The 20,097-nt window shown below is 56.3% G+C and overlaps 1 protein-coding gene across 2 annotated transcripts; it reads left to right on the forward strand.

Annotated features, from left to right (window-relative positions):
* Positions 1-813: 813 nt before the first annotated feature.
* Positions 814-18,890, forward strand: Fgd2 (FYVE, RhoGEF and PH domain containing 2). Of its 2 annotated transcripts, none has more exons than XM_028885032.2 (16): positions 814-1,062; positions 3,929-4,163; positions 4,819-4,899; positions 5,390-5,538; positions 6,867-7,023; positions 7,185-7,323; positions 7,838-7,896; positions 8,109-8,255; positions 8,688-8,780; positions 12,421-12,500; positions 12,591-12,621; positions 12,979-13,071; positions 13,966-14,097; positions 16,281-16,427; positions 17,613-17,759; positions 18,099-18,890. In XM_028885032.2, the coding sequence occupies exons 1-16, from the start codon at positions 998-1,000 to the stop codon at positions 18,312-18,314; spliced, it is 1,971 nt and encodes a 656-aa protein (XP_028740865.2). In that variant the 5' UTR covers positions 814-997; the 3' UTR covers positions 18,315-18,890. The 2 variants fall into 2 exon arrangements, with proteins under 2 accessions (XP_028740865.2, XP_028740866.2); XM_028885033.2 differs by having other exon boundaries at positions 838-1,062; positions 3,932-4,163.
* The last annotated feature ends 1,207 nt before the right edge of the window (positions 18,891-20,097 follow it).

The raw sequence follows: 20,097 nt of genomic DNA on the forward strand, positions 1-20,097 counted from the left end.
CAAGGTGGCTCGAAGCCATCTGTAACTCTAACTCCAGGGGATCCAGCACCTTTTTCCAATCCCTGTGGGCACCAAGCACTCATGTGGTGCACACACACTCACACACACAAAACTGAAAATAAATAAAAAAGAAAGAAAGAGCCTGTTCTCTCCTCCCACCGTGTGGGGCTCCGGGATTGGACTCAAGCTGCCAGGCTTGTCTGCAGGTACTCTACCTGCTAAGCCATCTCAAAGCCCATCCACCGCCACCAACAACCCTCCCCCTTCTTTTCTGAGACAAAGTCTCACGTAGCCCAGGCTGGCTTTCACCCTTTATGCAGTCAAGGATGACCTTGGATTACTCTCCTCCTGCATCCACCTCCCCAGGGGGCGCCACAGGCATGCCTCGCATGCACACCCATTTCTGCTGTGCTGAGGCTGGATGCCAGGGCTCCCGGCATGCCAGGCAAGCATTCTACCACCTGAGATACGTTCCCAGCCCTGTGATCCATTTTTAACAAGGAAGCTGTTTCCTTACAGTGAACAGGGCCAGATGCAAGAAAAGATGCGAGGATGGTACAAAAAATAAAAACAAACAAACAAACAAACAAAACAACAAAGAAAAAAAACCCTGAACCCCATACAGAAGATGGTGTCAGGCCGAGCTACTCCATCCAGGCTCCAGCTCCAGAAACTTCCTGTAGCCCCTGTTGCCACTGCTGGCACCAGGGTAGGGGCAGGGTAGGCATCTCCAGGGGGTAAAGGTCAGAGGCCAGCAGGGCAGGGCAAAGCTCTACAGGCTCCTCCCACCATAGGGCGAGCTGTAGCTGGGACCACTTCCTCTTTTCTTACTGTGAAAACAGGAGCCACGCTGCAGAACAGTCCGGAGAGATGGGCTCAGATTCCGGGCTGTCCTAGCCCCGCCTCGCCCCCAGGCCGGGGAGCGTGGTGAGTGCGCTGGCCGGTGCCTCCTTCCTAGCTCCTGGGGTAGCTGTGGACCACCCTGCAGGCTTGCAGGATGGAGCATGCCAGTGAGAAGCAGCAGGCCTCAGTGTGCAACCTGGTGGCTGTGTTTGAGAACAGGTACCGGTGGCGGGGGAGGGGGTCAAGCCCTTCTGTTTGCCTGGCTCTTTGGGTCCTTCTGGGTCCTTCTCCCAGGTCCCTCCACGACAGGTGACCGGCAGTACGGGAGACTTCTCTTGGGGTGCTGAGCTGGACAGGGTAAACAAACAAGATGCTTGGGAGACCCCCAGCGTGCGCGCGCGCGCGCATACACACACACACACACACACTTCCCACTCAAACCAGGACACCGTGAAGTGGCTGCCATTGAAATGGGAGCAAGAGGCAGGACCCAGATGAAATGGGACTGGACGGGGCAAAGCAGAGCCATGCTCACCATGCCACCATCTTTTTTTTTTTTTTTTTTTTTTTTTTTTGATTTTTCGAGACAGGGTTCCTCCATGTAGCTTTGGAGCCTGACCCCTGACCTGGATCTCACTCAGTAGCCCAGGCTGGCCTCGAACTCACAGAGATCCGCCTGGCTCTGCCTCCCGAGTGCTGGGATTAAAGGCGTGCACCACCAATGCCCGGCCCACGCCACCATCTTAAGTTCCCTTCCATACCTCCCGTCTCACCCTGATGGTCCTGGGGTGTGTCTTGTTCTGTGCCCAGCTTTAAGGAAGAAAGAGGAGGTGGGTGTGGAGGTGGGTGGGGGGTGGGACCAGGTTCTTTACATTTTTGAGGCTTTGCATCTGAAGGGGAAGGACAAAGCTAAGTGTGGGAAAGGGTCTTAGGTGGTCCTGGAGGGCTGTGAGTGTGAGACATGGAGCCACTTTACAGGCCTGTGGTACCACCCTCTGGGAGTGCACACCCAGACAGAGGTTGGCCTCAGGAGGCTTAGGGGGAAGCTTTGGGGAACAGAACCTGGGAGGTAGGGGAGAAGGGGCAAGTGGAGGGCAAGGCTGAGTCCTGTTTGTGCTGGGGAGTTCCAGAACCGGGATGCGCCACAGGGATCCGAGCTGGGGCACCCATGCCTCCAGTTGCTAGATGCTGGGCGAGACCGCGCTCTTCCCTGGAGGGCAGTTCCCAGAGCCGGGACTCTGCCGATAGATAATGCTCAGTCACCAGTGCTCCCAGCCCCAGGGAGTCACGAGAACACAGTGCAGCGCCTAGGCGCCTATGGAGGATGCAGGGACAGACTTCTGCTCGTGATAAAATGTTCCATCCTTCCACGATGCGAGGCCACAGGCTTCAGATGTCCTGGGAAGGCCTTCATGCTGTGTTGGGGGCCTGCAGGCCAAGGGAGGCTCCTGGGGCTTCCACATGGAGTCCTGCACTCACCCCTGCAGTAGTTTCACTTCCGGGGCTCAAACGCATCCTATTCAGCACCCGGGACAGCTCCCTGTCACTCCCTTCTCGGCCCACCACCCCAGACATGGGACCACCACAGCCAGAGTCCTGGAGGGTGGGTAGGCTCATGGGGGTGCTAGCCCTGGAGGCACTGGGCTGTGCCAGGCTGTGCCAGGCTGTGCCTTGCACATGGAGTAACCCTAAGCAGGAGTAGGTCCCAAGAACCATGTTCAGGGGTGTGGGAGCCAGCCTACTGAGCCGAGGGGTAGCAGACAGGCTTCCCATGGGGCCCTTGGCACCTCGCTGATCTGAAACTAAGCACTGGGAAGGAAACAGCCACAGGCCTGAGTGCTTAGAAATGCAGAAGCTGAAACCAAATGTAGAAGAGAAAACCTGATACTCAGCACACTCCCGCCCCACCACCTCACCCTACCCCCCCCCCCCCCCCCCCCACCCCGCCTCGCTGGCTGCGGGCCCTGCAGCCAAGGAACTCAGTTTTCTGGGCCTGGAATGGGCTCCCATATCCCTTCTACCTCCATCAGGCCCTGTGACCTGGGCAGTCGCCTCAGTTCTCGAGAGAAAAGGTACCTTACTGTGGAGGTTTGGACCCCAGCCCCCTCGATTTTGAACCCCAGCTGAGTTCTCATCCTTTCTGCCTCAGTTTCCACCACTGCAGCATAGATTCAGTGATGCTCTCTCTCTGGGGCTTTTGGAGGCTGTTACCTGTCTAGCATCTATTTCCCGACCTGTCTTTCTCATGGGAATGCCTACTACCCTGGTCTGCTTCCCTGCGCATGCCTAACAGGGATAGCTCTGTCCATGCAGGCTTTCTCTGGCCTGCAGGACTGGTCTATGCAGCCCAGCTAACTGCCCTGTGACGGTCCGACCTGGGGGACAGGGGCCCTGCTCCCCAGGCTGCCTTTGTCCCCTGGTAATGGGGTGAAGGGCGTAGGTTACCCCGAAAGGCCCCAGCATCTGTGTTGGCATCCGTGTCCTCGTTCTGTAGTCCTCCATGGCTCCTACCTTCCCTTGACCAGGAGAGGTACAGAAATTAAAACATTGGTGAAGTCCAAACGTGAGGGTGATCCCGAGGGAGCCCCTGAAAAGCTTCTGTGTGCCGAGGGAGGGTTCTCTAGACCTGGTCGCCTTTGAAACAGGGAAGTATATGGTTCCCCAGAGAATAGAACGGTCCACAATGACTCATCCAGAGGGCTGATGGAGTTCCTCCCAGAAGGGTGTTGGTGGAGCAGGGATATGGTTCAGTTGGTAGAGCGCTTGCCCAGCACGCACAAAACCCTGGGTTCTGTCCCCCCCGCACCGAGTAAACCAGGCACAGTGGTCCATGCCTATAATCCTAGACTAGGGAGGTCCAGTTAGGAGGACCAGGAGTTCAAGGTCACCTTCCACTATAAAGGGGTCAAGGCCAGCCTGTGACACATGAGATCCCAGCTCAAAAAAGAGGGAGGCTGGAGGGCTGAGAAGAGATGTAGAAGTCTTGATAAGTTTATACCCTGTGCCAGGCCCTTGGGGGCCCATGAACACCAGGGACTCACACCAGTCACCCTGAGGGGACCCTCTAGCGTGGCTTTGTTCTTAGCAGGACCGTGGGAACAATACCTGGACCCCATAGCCTTGATGACCAGCCCCATAGCCCTGAACACCAGCTGCCCCTGTCCCCGGGGCCTTGGGAGGCACCTCCTGGTGAGGAGGCCTTGAAGTCTGAGCTCCGGACCGTCAGCAGGACATATCTGAGCTCCCTCAAAAATAAGCTGTCAACTGGGGCATGGAGGAAATCCTGCCAGCCTGGGGCCAGCCCAGAACCAGAGACACAGGTGAGGAGTTGGTCTCAGGACTGCTGGCCCTGATGGGGGGGGGGGGTGGAAGGACCCCTCAGCCTTCCCTCTCTCTTCCTCTTTCTCCCTCCTCTCCCTCTTCCTCAAGACAGGATCTTAGAATGTAGCCCAGATTGGCCTTGAACTCACCTCCTCCAGCTTCTACTTCCCCAGTGCTTGGGTCTCAGGTGTGCTCCGATAGGCCTAATCCTCCCTCTTCTTATAAGGTCACAAACCACGTGGACTTGTGGCCCACCCTTCTGACCTGATGTAACTTGATGGCTCCCCAGCCCTGAAGGGCCAGAGAGCGGCTCAGCTGGGAAGCCAGGCCTCTTCTCCTCCATGTGTCTTCTGGTCTGTCTTCCGGTCTGTGTGGCCTCCTAGCGAGCTCCCCAGCGGGCAGCCAGGTCCCCTCTGTGGTGGCTTCTTTGCTCCTGGAAACTATGAAAGCCCAGAAGGAGGCCGCCTAAGCTTAAGGCTCAGTCCAGGAACTGGGCATCTCTCTAGGCTGTATCCTAAGAAAGGCGGTCCAGGGCCAGACCCGGTGTGCTGTGGGAAGGCGGGAATACCAGAGGGTGTGCTCACCGGGCACAGCCGCAGTGTCTTCTGAGGAGTGGCAAGTCAAGATGTCCACCCTTCTCCTCCACCCCTGTAGGAACCCGAGGAGAAGAGGGTCGTGCGGGAGCTTCTGGAGACCGAGCAGGCCTATGTGGCTCGCCTGCATCTGCTTGACCAGGCTAGTGGAGACTCCCCAACACCTTCCATATCGGGAGCACTGACACCAGCCCAGGGCTTGGCTTTGGCTCACCCCACTGACCCTGTTGGGTGGGGTTGGGGCAGCATCAGAACTGAGCCCCTTAGGCATTGCCTTTGGCCTGGCCAGCCTCATATACGGCAGCCCTGCCTGGTTTCCCCATCGGTTGCCCTCACCAGGCACCCCTACTTTTTTAGTGTATCAGCCAAAGGAAGCCCATGGCCTCCGACGACGACACAGATGAGGCTGTCTCCCTTGTTCCCTTGGCCAAGTCCTAGGGAACTGCCTGGCTTGTCTGCCCATCTGTGAAGTAGCCGGAATCTAGTCTCCCCTGGACATCTCTCCCAGGGGTGTGGCGAGGATGCAAACCTGATCCTCCTGGAGCTGTGCCGTCCCCTGGCGGCCTGCAGGGCTGGTGGAGGGTGGGCCCCTTCTTAGGCAGGGTATGATCTGGGACTGTTTCCCTGTACAGGTGTTCTTCCAGGAGCTGCTGAAGGAGGCAGGCCGCAGCAAGGCCTTCCCTGAGGACGTGGTGAGGCTCATCTTCTCCAATATCTCCTCCATCTATTGCTTCCATTCACAGTTCTTCCTTCCGGAGCTGCAGCGGCGTGTGGATGACTGGTGAGGTCACAGGTCTCAGCACCCCAACTTGACTGGGGGGGGGTCACAGACCCAGGGCACGGAGCCTGTGAGGCCCAGGTGCTTGAGTATGACTCCGGCCATGGCTCTCTCTTACAGGCCTCTGCTCCTCGAACAGCTGAGGAAGAAGGGGGATATCCTAGGTCCTCTGACTTAAGAGGCCATGGATGTCACTGGGCACAGAGTGGGTCCCTGGCCTTGATCTTGGCATCTGTTAACAGGACGGTTTTCCAGCCAGCTGTGTGCTGTTCACATCATCGTTAGGCAAGAAGCCCAAACCGTGATCCCAGCACCCACATGTTGGCTCACAACCACGTGTAGCTCCAGTTTCAAGGGGTCCAATAGACCTCTTTTGGCCTCTGTGAGCACCAGGCATGCACACCTGCACAACATACATGCAGGCAAAACCCTGGTACACATAAAATAAGTAACTCGAAAGAGGGAAGTTAGAGGACCGAGGGCTGCTGAGACTGTTTAGTGAGGAAAACACAGTTGAGCAAGCCCGCAGACCTAGATTTAATCGCTGGGATTCACAGGGAAAGAAGAGAACTGAGTCCCCAAATTGTCCACCAACACCCACACGTGTGCTGTGCCACCAGCACCCCTACACATCACACACGACGATAATAAATAAAATAAATGTTAAAAAGAGAGAGAGAGTAGCCGGGTGGTGGTGGTGCACGCCTTTAATCCCAGCACTCAGGAGGCAGAGTCAGGCGGATCTCTGTGAATTCGAGGCTAGCCTGGTCTACAGAGCAAGATCCCGGACAGGCACCAAAAACTACACGGAGAAACCCTGTCTCGAAAAACCAAAAAAAAAGAGAGAGAGAGAGAGAAAGAGATAGGTTTGGAGGCCAGCCTGGTCTACGTAATGAAACCCGATTTCAAACAAAAAGAAACAAAAGGGGGGGGGGCATGGACCCCAGCCTGTAAGGTCGCCCAGCGTCACTCCCGTCTTTTCAGAGTAGAAAACCAGGCTCCAGAGAAGCTTGCCCGAGGACACACAGCTAGAATACCCGGAACTGAGACAGGCGGCCATTGTGGGCAGCACTGTCACGTGACCCGTAATGTCAACTACACAGTCCCTTCTGCAGTCTTTCCACCCAGGCCTCCATGGACCTCATAGGGAGGCTTGCTAGGGACCAGGAGCTCAGAGTCGAAGGAGGGGTCGGACCCTCGGGGCGTCACTCTTTCCTGCCCCTGCCCCAAGGGTACTGGGAAGGCTGTCTGGGGCTGGGGAGCCTGGGCAGCCCGACTCAGGGGCTGAGAGAGGCGGTGGCCGGGCTGAGAGCATCCCCTCCCCCACTCAGGACAGCCACACCCCGCATTGGGGATGTGATCCAGAAGCTGGCCCCGTTCCTGAAGATGTACAGCGAGTACGTGAAGAACTTCGAGCGGGCAGCGGAGCTGCTGGCCACCTGGATGGACAAGTCTCCGCCCTTCCAGGAGGTGGTCACCCGCATCCAGGTGAGCGGCGCAGGGGCGGAGCCTGCGCGGCCAGCTGGTGGGCCTGCCTTATTTTCTCCCAAGCGGTTTGGACAGGTTCAGGCCAGGCGCCCTGCTCAGGCCTGGCCCCCCGACTCTCCTCCGTTCCCTCACCCTCCCGCCCCTGCTCCCTGCTCCCCAAGCGCAGCGAGGCCTCGGGCAGCCTGACCCTGCAGCACCACATGCTGGAGCCCGTGCAAAGAATCCCGCGGTACGAGCTGCTGCTCAAGGAATATGTGCAGAAGCTGCCGGCCCAGGCCCCGGACCGTGCGGACGCCCAGAGTGAGGACACCATGGGTCCCAGGGAGCTGGGGGGACACGGGAGGGGGCTGGCCACTGCCACGTGTATACCGAACACCGGCTAAAACCGGTTCTGATGACCTTCTATCACTGCATCAATCGCTGGCACTTCATACCTGTTATGCACACCACAGCCACAGTTGACAGGCCAGTGAGGCCCAGAGAGGTGAAGTGACTTGGCAGGGTCACACAGCCCAGAAAGGAGCTGTAAAGTGTACCACATCTGTAAAGTGTACCACATCTGTAAAGTGTACCCTCTCAGTCTGGCTTTGCTCTGGGAGTAGAGAGAATCACTGAAGTCATACACCTAATCACACAGCCTCCCGGTGGCCTCAATGTCCCTATCCTGGGTGACCCCTACCTCCTAGACACTCACTCTGCTGGCCTGCATGGGCAGGGCTGTGCCTGGTGATGGTTATGGCGGGTCCCCCAGGCCGTATTGTGGAGCCCCAGCCCCAGGCTGCAGGTCTCCAGGAATAACTTGCTCCCTTGCTAGAAGCACTGGACATGATCTTCTCGGCCGCACAGCACTCCAATGCAGCCATTGCAGAGATGGTGAGCAGCCGTCCTTGGGGTGGGTGGGTGTGGGGGGCATCCCCTGAACACAGCCCGTCTCTTGGTCCTTGTGTCCACTGATCTTGCCCAGGGTACCTGTCCCACGCCGCCTCCTTGCCTTCGGCTCCCTCATCCCATGCCCACCAGGCACAGTATCAAGAAGCTGGGACCCTGCCCAGCCAGCGTAGGCTGAAGGTGTGCCCCATCTCCAGGAACGTCTGCAGGGCCTGTGGGAGGTATACCAGCGCCTGGGCCTGGAGGATGACATTGTGGACCCCTCCAACACCCTGCTCCGAGAGGGCCCTGTCCTCAAGATCTCTTTCCGCCGCAGCGACCCGATGGAACGCTACCTGTTTTTGGTAGGGGCTGCTGGGCTTCCCTGTCAGGTGTGCCCCAGGAAGCAGAAATCAGAGTCTGAGCCCTGGCTGGCTTTAAAGTCTGTGCTACTCCTCTAAAGACAGTACAGCATGAGGGAATTAAGTTAGCTGCCAGGAAGATCTGCTGGGCTGACCCTGGAAAAACCAGGGTCTCCTGACATCCCGCAGGATTGCTACCTCAAGGTCTATACCCCTCTGTCAGCTCTCAGGCTCCTTGGGCTGCTTTGGTCTCCTAATGTCCATGGTAGAGAGATCCTTCAGAGCCCATGGGCGCAATTGGGGACTAGACGGTCACATCCTCACCCCTTCCGAGATCACCTGTGACGACCTGTGTTCAGAGGGGAGGGGAGAGGTTATGGCCAGGTCACCCAAGAGACCCTGAGCTGCTGCCCATTACTGCCCATGTCTTCCCAGTTCAACAACATGCTGCTTTATTGTATACCCCGAGTCCTCCAAGTGGGTGCCCAGTTCCAGGTGCGGACCCGCATCGATGTGGCTGGCATGAAGGTGAGCCACCCTCCAAAAAGGGCCCAGGGTGGGTGACAGCGGTGGCAGGGAGCAGAGCAGGGCCTTGGTGGGAGATGTGGGCAGAGCTCTGCTGTCTGGCCCTTGTGAGGGAGGGCAGCATGGCTTATTCTAACCCTGGCAACTTCATAGTGTTTTCCTTATTCTCTGCACTCTTGTTGTCCAAATGGTAATGTGTGGCCAGTGTTCTGAGTTGGCAGACCTCGGTGGACCTGGCAGCCTGGTGGGTGTGTGCTCTACTGTGCGTTGCTGGGGGTGGACCTATTGCCTGGGATGGTTGGCAAGTATTCTGTTGAGTCTTACCCCATCCCCAGGGTCCTGCATTTCTAAGCAACCCCAAGGGACCCTGATACTCCTGCCCACATGCTGATGTGTGAACAGGATTGGAGAGCAAGGCGGGCCTGGCCCCTGGCTGGAGGTATCCTTGTCTAGAATGGAGCTCAAATGAATGAGGCCAGCCCTGCAGCCTCCCATCAGACCCTCCCCACAGCCCTCCGAGGCAGGATATTATCATCCTTGGATGAGGTGGTGTCTTTCTGTCTTCTAAAGACAGTTATAGGGCTGCGGATGCGGCTCAATCAGTAGAGAGCTTACCTAGTTATCGGGCATGAAACCCTGAATCCCATTCCCCCACACTGCACAAACCGGGTGGAGCGGGATGCCCCTGTCATCCCAACCCTGAGGACCCTGAAGTCAGGTAGCAGACCCTGATTACAGTGCCCAATCCAGACGGAAAAGCTCAGAGGTACTGAGTCTGGAGCCTCGGCTCTCAGCCCCGTTCCCACCCCCATGAAGATCTCCAGGGGTACGAACACCATCTGACGGTTCCTAGTGTCTCGCCTGAGTTAGCTGCAGTCTTTTAAGTGTGCAGCCCCTACCTGAGGCTTCTGGCCTCCATCCTGAGATGGCCAGAGAGTCTCAGAGGCCAGAGTGGGAGCAGGCGTGTCTGAGAGAGGCCCTTGGTGAGCAAGATTGAGGGAGGAGGCAGACAAAACTATGGGTCAGAGAAGGATATTGGAAGGACAGACTCCGTCTAGAGAGAGTGGCAGAGCTCAATCGATGAAGACAAGAAACAGATGACACCAGGTGGGGTATGATGGTGTGCGATTTTAATCTCAGTTCTCGGGGGGTAGAGGCAGGCAGATCTCTGTGAGCTTGAATCTAGACTGAGGATCTATATAGTGAATTTTAGGATAGACTGGTCTATATAGCGAGTTACAGACTAGCCAGGGCCCCATAGTGAAATCCTGTCCGTAAAGGAGGAAGAGGAGGAGGAGGAGGAGGAGGAGGGGGAGGAGGAGGGAGAAAAGAAAGCAAGCCACATAGACCAAAGGAGACTCACAGCCCAGCATGGTGGTGGCTCACACCTGTAATCCCAGCACTTGGGAAGCTGAAACGGGGATTAGCTGCAAATCCAAGGACAAGCTGGATTGCACTGTGAATTTCAGGCCGGCCTGGGGTACACAGAGAGACCATCTCAAAAGACAGAGTTCGGAATGTAGCTCAGTTGGTAGAGAGCTTGCTAATGTTCCCAGAGCCCTGGTTTGGCTCGCCAGCACCCAGGAGCCCAGATGTGCGGGCACACACCTATCAGTTCAGTACTTGGCAGGTGGTTATGGGAGGGAGGGTCAGGAGTTCCAGGCCATCCTTGGCTACCCAGTGAGGTTAATGCCGGCCAAGATCACACGAGAACCTGCCTCAGAAAAAAAGAAGGGCGTCTGAGAAGGCCACGTCTTCCTCGTGTGCCGGCTCTTGGCCGCCACCATTTGGCAAGCCTGTCTCTCTGGTGGCCTCACTCTCTGGTGCCCCCTACTGGATGTTGTTGGGCATGGCGGGTGCAGAGCCGCCTGCAGCAAACGGAGACCATTTTCTGAGTCAGGTTTGAAGGCATCTGGCTTAAATCACCCTAGTCGCTCTACCGGCCTGTGACCCGGTGCCAGGACCACACAGTTCTCACAAGGTGACTGTGTCCATGGTCTGAGCTGGTCCTGCAAAGGAGGGGTGACAGAGGCATGCCCTTTGGGAACCTCGCATCCAGCCAAACACAGGTTGTATCCTGCACCAGGATACCCCATCGCGGAGGTAGCCAGCTGGTGATAGAGCACAGCTTGCACGTGTCTAGTGAGAGCTGGCCAGCAGGTGGCAGTCAAGTGTCTTGTTCTAACAAGATCCGGAGAGGAGCCACTTGGCCAGCAACGCCAAGAAAGCCTTCTGAAGCAGGGAGTCCTTTGGTGATGGGCACGAAGAACTGTGTGGGATAGAAGGACCCTGAGTTGATCCAGAACTAGAGAGGGCGGCTAAGGCGGCCCAACAGAGCTCCAAACACCAAAGGCTCTATTAAGGATCCCAGGGCATCTTGACCCAGGCCGGGAATTCCCCGGGGTTCCCCTTCCCTCGCAAAGTTCTCTGTTCCTTCCTGCCCTGAACCCCGAACTTTGGGCCTCCACCTTCTTTTCTGACAGGGGTTCCAGAGTCTATCCAGGCCTCCCATGCTGGTCCCTCACCCTTCTCTGCCCAGGGCAGCTGTCCTTTGCACCGGACCCAAAGGCCTGAGCTGCAGGGCAGTGGCTCTGCCCCTCACCCCTTGAGCACAGTGGCTGGACACAGGGTCCAGACCACACCTAGCCCTTCCCAAACAGCAGACTGCGTGGAGAAGTCTGGATACTGCGGGGCTTTGGGAACAAAACCCCCAGAGGAAGCCTCTAGAGCCTGAGGTCCGTCTTAGCTTGGGTCAGTCTCTGTGCACATGGCCCTGGGCAGGTCTGAGTTGGCTGACTTTGGGGCGGGGCGGGGGTGGGGGTGATGGCAGAAACCCAATGTTAGGGGCCTCGTTTTGCCTCTTAAATGCTGTGTGACCTCAGGCAGGTCTCAAGCCTGTTCTGAGCTTCCAGACCCAGTGCCATGTAAATAAGGATGAGACCCACTTCCCAGGATTCCTCGGAGAGTGACCAAGTTTTTTTATTATGGAAATATTTAAGCCATGAAAACAGTCCAGTAAACATCCATAGATTCTTCTTATTTTGAGGTCCAGTTTCTATTTCTGGTGACTCTTTGGAACTGTCCTTCCAAGTCACACCGGGTCAGTTTCGATGCTTCTGACAAAATTCTGAGGCCTTCAGTCCCGGTCCTGTGGAGCCAGGAGCATGCGCACCTGCCTGGCGGGTTAGAGCTGGTCCTGCCCACTGGCAGTGCTGGGGTCTGATGTCAGTGCTGGGGTCTGATGTCAGTGCTGGGGTCTGACGTCAGTGCTGGGGTCTGATGTCAGTGCTGGGGTCTGACGTCAGTGCTGGGGTCTGACGTCAGTGCTGGGGTCTGATGCTGGGGTCTGACGTCAGTGCTGGGGTCTGATGTCAGTGCTGGGGTCTGACGTCAGTGCTGGGGTCTGATGTCAGTGCTGGGGTCTGATGTCAGTGCTGGGGTCTGATGCTGGGGTCTGATGTCAGTGCTGGGGTCTGATGTCAGTGCTGGGGTCTGACGTCAGTGCTGGGTCTGATGTCAGTGCTGGGGTCTGATGTCAGTGCTGGGGTCTGATGCTGGGGTCTGATGTCAGTGCTGGGGTCTGACGTCAGTGCTGGGGTCTGATGGCGGTGCTGGGGTCTGATGCTTCATCCACCCCTGGCAGGTGCGGGAGCTGACTGACGCCGAGTTCCCACACTCCTTCCTGGTGTCCGGAAAGCAGCGCACGCTGGAGCTTCAGGCCCGGTAGGCACTGGCGGGCTGGGGCCGTGGGAGACCCCGGACAGGGTGGGTGGGTACTGTCCTCTGCATTGTGTTCTCTTTCCTTCGGAGCAGGTCCAGAGAGGAAATGATTGCCTGGATGCAGGTATGGACACTCCAGGCCTCCAGGGGAGTCTGAGCCTAGCCTACTGGGGAGGAAGGAGAAAAAGTGTGTGTGTGTGTGTGTGTGTGTGTGTGTGTGTGTGTGTGTGTGTGTGTGCTCCAACACTTGGGTGTGCCCAGCTGCCCACTCGTCCTGTGTGTCCCACTGCCTTGCTGGGTAGTCTGCAGCAACTCCGATAACCTCTCTGAGACTCGGTTTTGACGTGTATAATCTGGAGCTAACGGCTTCTCCTTCCTGTAGTTGGAGTCTGGGCCTGGGGCAGGCATGTTTAGCAAAATGTGTTGGCTCCGGGTAAGCCACCTTGGGCAGCCCTCACCTCCCACCCCCACCTCCACTCAGGCCTGCCAGGCAGCCATTGACCAAGTCGAGAAGCGGAGCGAGACCTTCAAGGCTGCTGTCCAGGGACCTCAGGGGGACACAGAGGAGCCCAAGGTAATAGGAACTTCTTCACTCCAAGGAGAGGTGTCAGGAACAGAGAGTGTCCCCTACCAGGACTGACAGCAAGAGTCTCGAGGACACTCTTCCAACCATCGTCACCCTTGATGACCCAGAGCCAGAGTTTCCTAGTTAGCAAAATCTGTCTCTGAGCCAGGTGCGTTGTGATCCAAGCGCTCGGGAGGGAGAGGCAGGAGGTTGTCTCTGATACTTAGTGAGTTCAAGGCCAACCTGGGCCACATGAGACCCTAACTCAAAAAGAACCTTCAAGCCGGGCGGTGGTGGCGCACGCCTTTAATCCCAGCACTCGGGAGGCAGAGCCAGGCGGATCTCTGTGAGTTCGAGGCCAGTCTGGGCTACCAAGTGAGTCCCAGGAAAGGCGCAAAGGCGCAAAGCTACACAGAGAAACCCTGTCTCGAAAAAACCAAAAAAAAAAAAGAACCTTCAAAAATAAAAATCTCTGCCTTTAGCTAGGTGGAGCAACAGGCCTTTAATCCCAGCTCTGTGAGTTTGAGACCAGCCTGGTCTACACCGTGAGTTCCAGGCTAGCCTGGTCTATATAGTGAGACCCTGTTTCAAAAACAAACAAAGCAAAAATTTCTGCTGTTGGAGCCTGGAGCAGAGCTGTGTGAGGTCAGGGAAGACCACTGTCCAGCCAAGGCCTCATAACTGGATCCGAGTGTGTCTGAGAAGCAGGCAGAGTGGGTAAGGCTGGATCTTAGCCCTGGACTCTGGCTTTCGGGGTGATGATCTGGAGTTGTTGGGCCGTCCTGGTTCCTCACCTATAAAGTAAGAATATTAGTAGGAAAACTACCTCAGGTAGATGCTGCAGGGCCTCCAAGGGGCGCACGAGGCCGTGAAGTGCCCACCCAGCCAGCTCTCCTCCCCCAGCCACAGGCAGAGGAACTGGGCCTCCGAGCGCCTCAGTGGGTCCGAGACAAGATGGTGACCATGTGTATGCGCTGCCAGGAGCCCTTCAATGCCCTGACGCGTCGGCGCCACCACTGCCGGGCTTGTGGTTATGTGAGTACACCTGTGGGGACCGGGGATGGGACCCGGGACCTGCCTTCGCCCATGCCATTCCTGCCTCCAAAGTCAGGCTCCAGCTGGATCCCAGTCCTGACTTTCCACCACCACCCCCACCACCCACCACCTCCCCCACCACCACCCACCACCACCCACCACCACCCTCCACCCAACCCCCACCCAGTCTCACATTTAGTATGTACCCCAACTTCATTCTCTCTCCCCTCTTCTTTTTTTTTTTTTAAAGATTTATTTATTTATTATGTATACAGAAGAGGGTACCAGATCTCATTACAGATGGTAGTGAGCCACCATGTGGGTGCTGGGAATTGAACTCAGGACCTCTGGAAGAGCAGTCAGTGCTCTTAACCTCTGAGCCATCCCTCCAGCTCCCTCTTCCTCTTATGTGTTGTGAGCTCCACCTTCTTGAGCAGGCCTCAGTTTCCCCACCTGTCCCAAGGTATACTTTTAGCATTTGGGAGGGGAAACAGGAGGATTGGGGATTCACAGCCAGCCTGAGCTACAGAGAAGGACCCAGTCATAAATCTTTAAAAAACAACAATATGCCATTGCGATGGCTCAGGATGATGGCGTTTGCCATCAAGCCTTGAGTTCAATCCCCGGAACTTATATAGTAGAAGGAAAAGATTGCCTCCTGTAAAGTTACCCCAACTTCCACACCTGTGCCATGATACAGGGTGTGCGAGCACACACACACACACACACACACACACACACACACTTGTGCTCACACACACTCAATGTAAAAATAATAACAACTTAACACAAAACCAAATGCACCGGTACGTGTGTGTAATCTCAGCACGTGGAAGTCGGAAGTAGGAGAACCAGAAGTTCCAGGTCGACCTGGAACGTGGCTACATGAGAGCCTGCCTCAGAAAAGCGAGTAAGGTTGGTGAAGAAAAAAATAAATACTGGATGGTTATACGAAACTAATGTCTCAATAAAGGCAAGAGAGAGGTGGATCCGTTCTTAAGAGTACTAGGAGAGGACTCCACCCCAGGGGCTCTGTCACCCTCTTCTGGCCTCCACAAGCACCCACACGCGCACACTCACACAGACACCCATATGCACATAAATAGAAACAAATGTTTAAATCTCTCCATAAAAGCCTACTCTCTCCTCCCAAGGCGCGCAGGCCCTGGGTGTCCTCATCCTGACTCCAGGGCGTCTGAGGCCCATGCCTGTCCTCTTTTGGGGAGCCAGTGAGTCACCCTTTCGTTTCGTGTTCAGCTGCCAGTTTCTGTCTAACCCTCTCTGCCTCGGGCACCCGGGGAGGGCGGGGTACGCAGTGACTCCCTGAGAGTAGCCACACCCAACACGCCCGTGGCGCCCGGCTCCCTCAGTCACACTCAGCACCCGGAGTTTCTCCCCACACCTCTCCACTCATCCCTCCTCAGTATCACTAATATCCTTATGCACCTTTAGGGGTGAGCTGGGGTGACTGGACCCCAGAGGACTCCAGCCAGGTCTTCCTGCCCCTCCGTTCTATAGGACGACAGACTCACAGCTTTTTGGGTTTTGTGGGGTTTTTTTGTTTTGTTTGTTTGCTTTTGTTTTTGAGATACGGTCTCACAGAGTCCGGGCTGGCCTTGAACATTTTCCCCCCCTCTGTATCCCCCCCACTCAATTGCGGCTGCCGCCATAAAACAGACAGAACGTGCAAGGAAACTTTTTTTCTTGTAAATACAATGTGGCCTTGGACATCATAACCTCCCGCCTCTGCCACACCAGCGCTGGGATCCCGGGTGTGCGCTACAGCCCCTGCTTCATGTGATACCAGGGACTTATCCCAGGGATCTGTGCGTGCTCTGCGTGCCAGCCACATCCCTAGCTCCCTACACCGTGGGACCGTCAAGACGCGGAGGGTGCCTGGGCTGTCTGCTAGCTGTGTGGCCTCACCAAAGTCACTTTCTCCTCTGAGTCACCCCGCCCTTGTCCTTATGTCAGCAGAAGACAGCGTCCTGCCCCTGCTGGGGCCGGTGAGGTTCTGGCAGTTGTGGCTCGTCCTGCCGAGCCCTCTAGGACCCAGCCCCGTGAAAGAGGCTGATGGAGGGAAAGTGGTCAGGTATGCTGTGAGGCTGGGTCTTGAACCCTTGGCCTCCTGCCTGGGCTCCCGTGGCCACCATGCTTTCTTTCTCCTGCTGCCCCGTCCTCAGGTGGTCTGTGCCAAGTGCTCTGACTACCGGGCAGAGCTGAAATATGACGGCAACAGACCCAACCGAGTCTGCCTGGCCTGCTACACGTTTCTCACCGGTCACGTGCTCCCCGACAGCAAGGAGGATAAGAGGAGAGGCATCTTGGAGGTGAGGGCTGATGGCATCCTTCCTACTCTTCCCGTCCCAGAAGACTCGCTCCCACGTTCTGAGAGACATCCCGTCTCTCCTTCCCCATCTCCCTACCAACAGGCAGCCTGTCTCCTCCAGTCCAACCACACCAGGTCTGACAACAGCCAGAAGCAGCTGTGGACTGCAGGCTACTACCCAGTCTCTTCCCTGTGTCCCCATCCAGTAGTAGCATCTGTCCCAGTTCGAGTTCCCAGGGCCCACTGCATAGTTACACCAAGTCAAGAGAGGGATGGGTCACTGATCTTGTGTGGTGGATGGGGACGCCCAGGCTCAGTCAGGCAGACTGCAGGCGCTGTTCTAACTGGAAGGGACCTTGGAAAACCAACCCAGAGAGGTGACCCGCTTAACATCACACAGCTCTTTGCGGTCTCCTCTGTGATCTGTGTGCCACCTTCAAGGCATCCCAGGACCACTCCCCATCCCATGAGCATGCGCTGTGGGTACCGGTCATGTTCATCTTTGAATCTCAAATGCAGTGTTAAAACCCAGACGCTAGCTACCCTGTCTCTGCCAGGAAGGCCAGGGTGACATCCCACAGTCCCTTGGAAAAGAGGGAAGAGCTGGCCTGTTTCAGCTGAGATTCATTCCCACATGCAAGTCGGCGCCTTCTCACAGACTCCAGCCCCTTCCCGTTCCATGTGTCCCCTCAGACCAGCCCCCGACTGGGCAAAATGCCTGCTCCTGGCGTGGCATGCCTGGCAGGCCCCACTCTGTCCCTTGAGTGGCTCAGGATGACAGCCCTGGCTCTGGCACCTGCTCCTGTAAGCACACACAGTCCATCACTCCTGCAATCCTGCCAGTTGCTGGCCATGTGAGCCAGGGCCACGTGGTGGGGTGTCTCCAAACTCCAGAGACAGTGACCTGTTGCTTCCTTGTAGTAACCTGCAAAGATTAATTAAGGGTAGTGGCTGTCAGGAGTGGAGGCATATGCCTACTACCCCAGAATCTGGGGGTGCAGGGAAGAGGATCAGGGGTTCAAGGTCAGCTCCTGATACATACCAACTTCTAGGTTAGCCTGGGCTATGCGAGCCTCTGTCTCCAAAAGAAAATACGGCAGTGATTGTGAAGTTCCCTGGCAGATGATGTCTGGTCCCCTGACACCTTGTGGGCACTCTGTCACCTGACTGTCCTTTCCGCTTTCAGAAAGAATCCTTGGCAGGGCCCGACCAGAGTCTAATGTGTAGCTTCCTGCAGCTCATGGGAGACAAGTGGGGCAGGAGCGGCCCTCGGGGTTGGTGTGTGATTCCCCGAGATGACCCCCTTGTGCTGTACGTCTACGCAGCCCCACAGGTAGGCCATGCCCACCCCACCTAGGCCTCCTCATTCTCACAGGGTAGGGGAAAGTGAGGTTTGGGTATTATTTGCCCTGCAGGGAAGATGGGGAAACTGAGGCCCTCTGGGGACATGGCATTCTCAAGGTGTAGGTCGTCGAGTTTCAGAGATGAGCCCAGACTACAGTCCTCACCTGCTTTGCCCTCAGGCAGGCCCATTCTCCCCTCCTCTTCCTCCTCCATCTTCTGACAGCCCCCCTCCCCCATCGGGGGGCTTCTGGTGTGAGCAGGGGTGTGTGGCTGTCGGGAGCAGCTGCTGAAGTGGGGCACGGTAGCCCACGGCTTTCTTCTCCACCAGGACATGAAGGCTCACACCTCCATCCCCCTGCTGGGCTACCAGGTGACTGCAGGGCCCCAGGGGGACCCTCGGGTTTTCCAGCTGCAACAGTCAGGCCAGCTGTACACCTTCAAAGCGGAGTCGGTGGAGCTGCAGGGCCGCTGGGTGAGGGCTATCAAGCGTGCAGCCAGTGGCTGGACCCCTGAGGGGCCTGACGAAGAGGACGTGTCTGACTGACTGAACCACAGCTGGCTGTTCATCAGGAACCTTGCCCGTGACAGCCTTTCTGGGCTGACCCCCGCCACTCTGTGACTCCGCCCCCTGCTGGGTTACACCGACCCATTCTGTCATCTATGTCCAGATGTTCATCCCGACTCTGCATCCAGTAGATACGGGTCCTTTCCTTCAGGAAAACACAACCAAGTGTTCCGGCTGGCTGGGGGTCCCTGAGCCGTGAGTTCTTTGCTGAAACAGGGACGTGTGACCAGTGTTGTAGCTTAGTGGGTAGGGTGCCTGCCTAGCACATGTGAAGCCCTGGGTCGAGTCCTGAGCATGTCACAAAACCGCCATGATGATGCACGCCTGTGATCCCCGCAATTAGGTAGAGGAAGGAGGACGAAAGTTCAAGGTTGCCCTTGGCTGAGTAATGAGTTAGAGTCCAGCCTGGACTACATGAGACCTTGCACGCACACACAAAAAATTCAAAATAAGCCAGATGGTGGTAAGCCGGATGGTGTTGGTGTACGCCTTTAATCCCAGCCCTCAGGAGGCAGAGGCAGGCTACAGAGTGAGTTCCAGTCCATCCAGGGCTACACAGAGAAACCCTGTCTCGGAAAAAAAAAAAAAAAGAAAAGAAAAAGAAAGAAAGAAAGAAAGAAAGAAAGAAAGAAAGAAAGAAAGAAAGAAAGAAAGAAAGAAAGAAAGAAAGAAAGAAAGAAAGAAAAGAAAAAGAAAAAAACCCCACAAACCAAGGAAACAAACAAACAAAAAAAAATCAATAAATTATGAGGAGTCCCAGGTCCCCAAGGACTGTTTGCACCTTAGTGAGGGTATCATCCCAGGCTGGTGATTACCTGGGAAGCTTTGGAAAAGTTGGGGTGAAAATAGACACCAGCTAACTTTGAAATTAAACACTGTCCGTGTCTGCTAGCAAGGCTTTCTGTTTGCTTGGTCTGGGAGAGGGAGGCAAGGGAAGTTGGGGGGCCTCCACTGGGGGGCAGTGTGCACTGGGCTGCTTGGCTGGGGGGGAGACCAAGACACCCAGGGTACCTGCCAAAGCCATCAGGACCGTGGTCACAGCCGTAAGATCCCAGGGGGCCTCTGTGCACGTGCGCATGCGTGTGTGTGTGTGTGTGTGTGTGTGTGTGTGTGTGTGTGTGTCTGTGTGTCTGTGTCTGTGTGTGTCTCTCTGTGTGTGTGTGTCTGTGTGTGTGTGTGTGTGTGTGTGTGCGCGCGCGCGCGTGTGTGTGTTGAGTCAGGGTCGTACTGTGTGGCTCTGTAGCCCTGGCTGGCCTGAACCTGGCTGTGTGGATCAAGCTGGCCTCACAGAGAACCCCCTGCCTCTGCCTCCTGAGTGCTGGCATTGCAGGTACCACACCAGGGTGCACCGGGTGTTTTATCTGGACTGTCTCAATCATTATGAGCTAAGACTCCTGTTTTCCAGCTGAGGAGGACATCTACACAGAAAGGTTCACTGACTGTCTCCAGGTCACACAGCCAGAGGGCCAGTCAGTGAAAGGAAGGCAGAGAAAGGAGGGGGAGGGGAGTGGGGGGAGACATAGGGATGAAATGGGCACCTCTGTCTGGCCCCACCCCTTCTAGCATAAAAAGACAGAGACAGAGACAGAGAGGGGATGCTTGGAGCCAGCAAGATTGCTCGGCAGGTAAGGGCGCTTGTCACCAAGCCTAGATCCCACAAGATGGAAGAAGAGAACTGACCCCTGCATATTGTCCTCTGACCTCTACACGTGTACCAGGCATGCCTTATGCGCCCTACCTCCAGCAAATAAATAAATACAGA

The sequence above is a fragment of the Peromyscus leucopus genome, chromosome 16_21 (assembly GCF_004664715.2).
Source record: "Peromyscus leucopus breed LL Stock chromosome 16_21, UCI_PerLeu_2.1, whole genome shotgun sequence".
In the NCBI taxonomy this organism is placed as follows: domain Eukaryota; kingdom Metazoa; phylum Chordata; class Mammalia; order Rodentia; family Cricetidae; genus Peromyscus; species Peromyscus leucopus.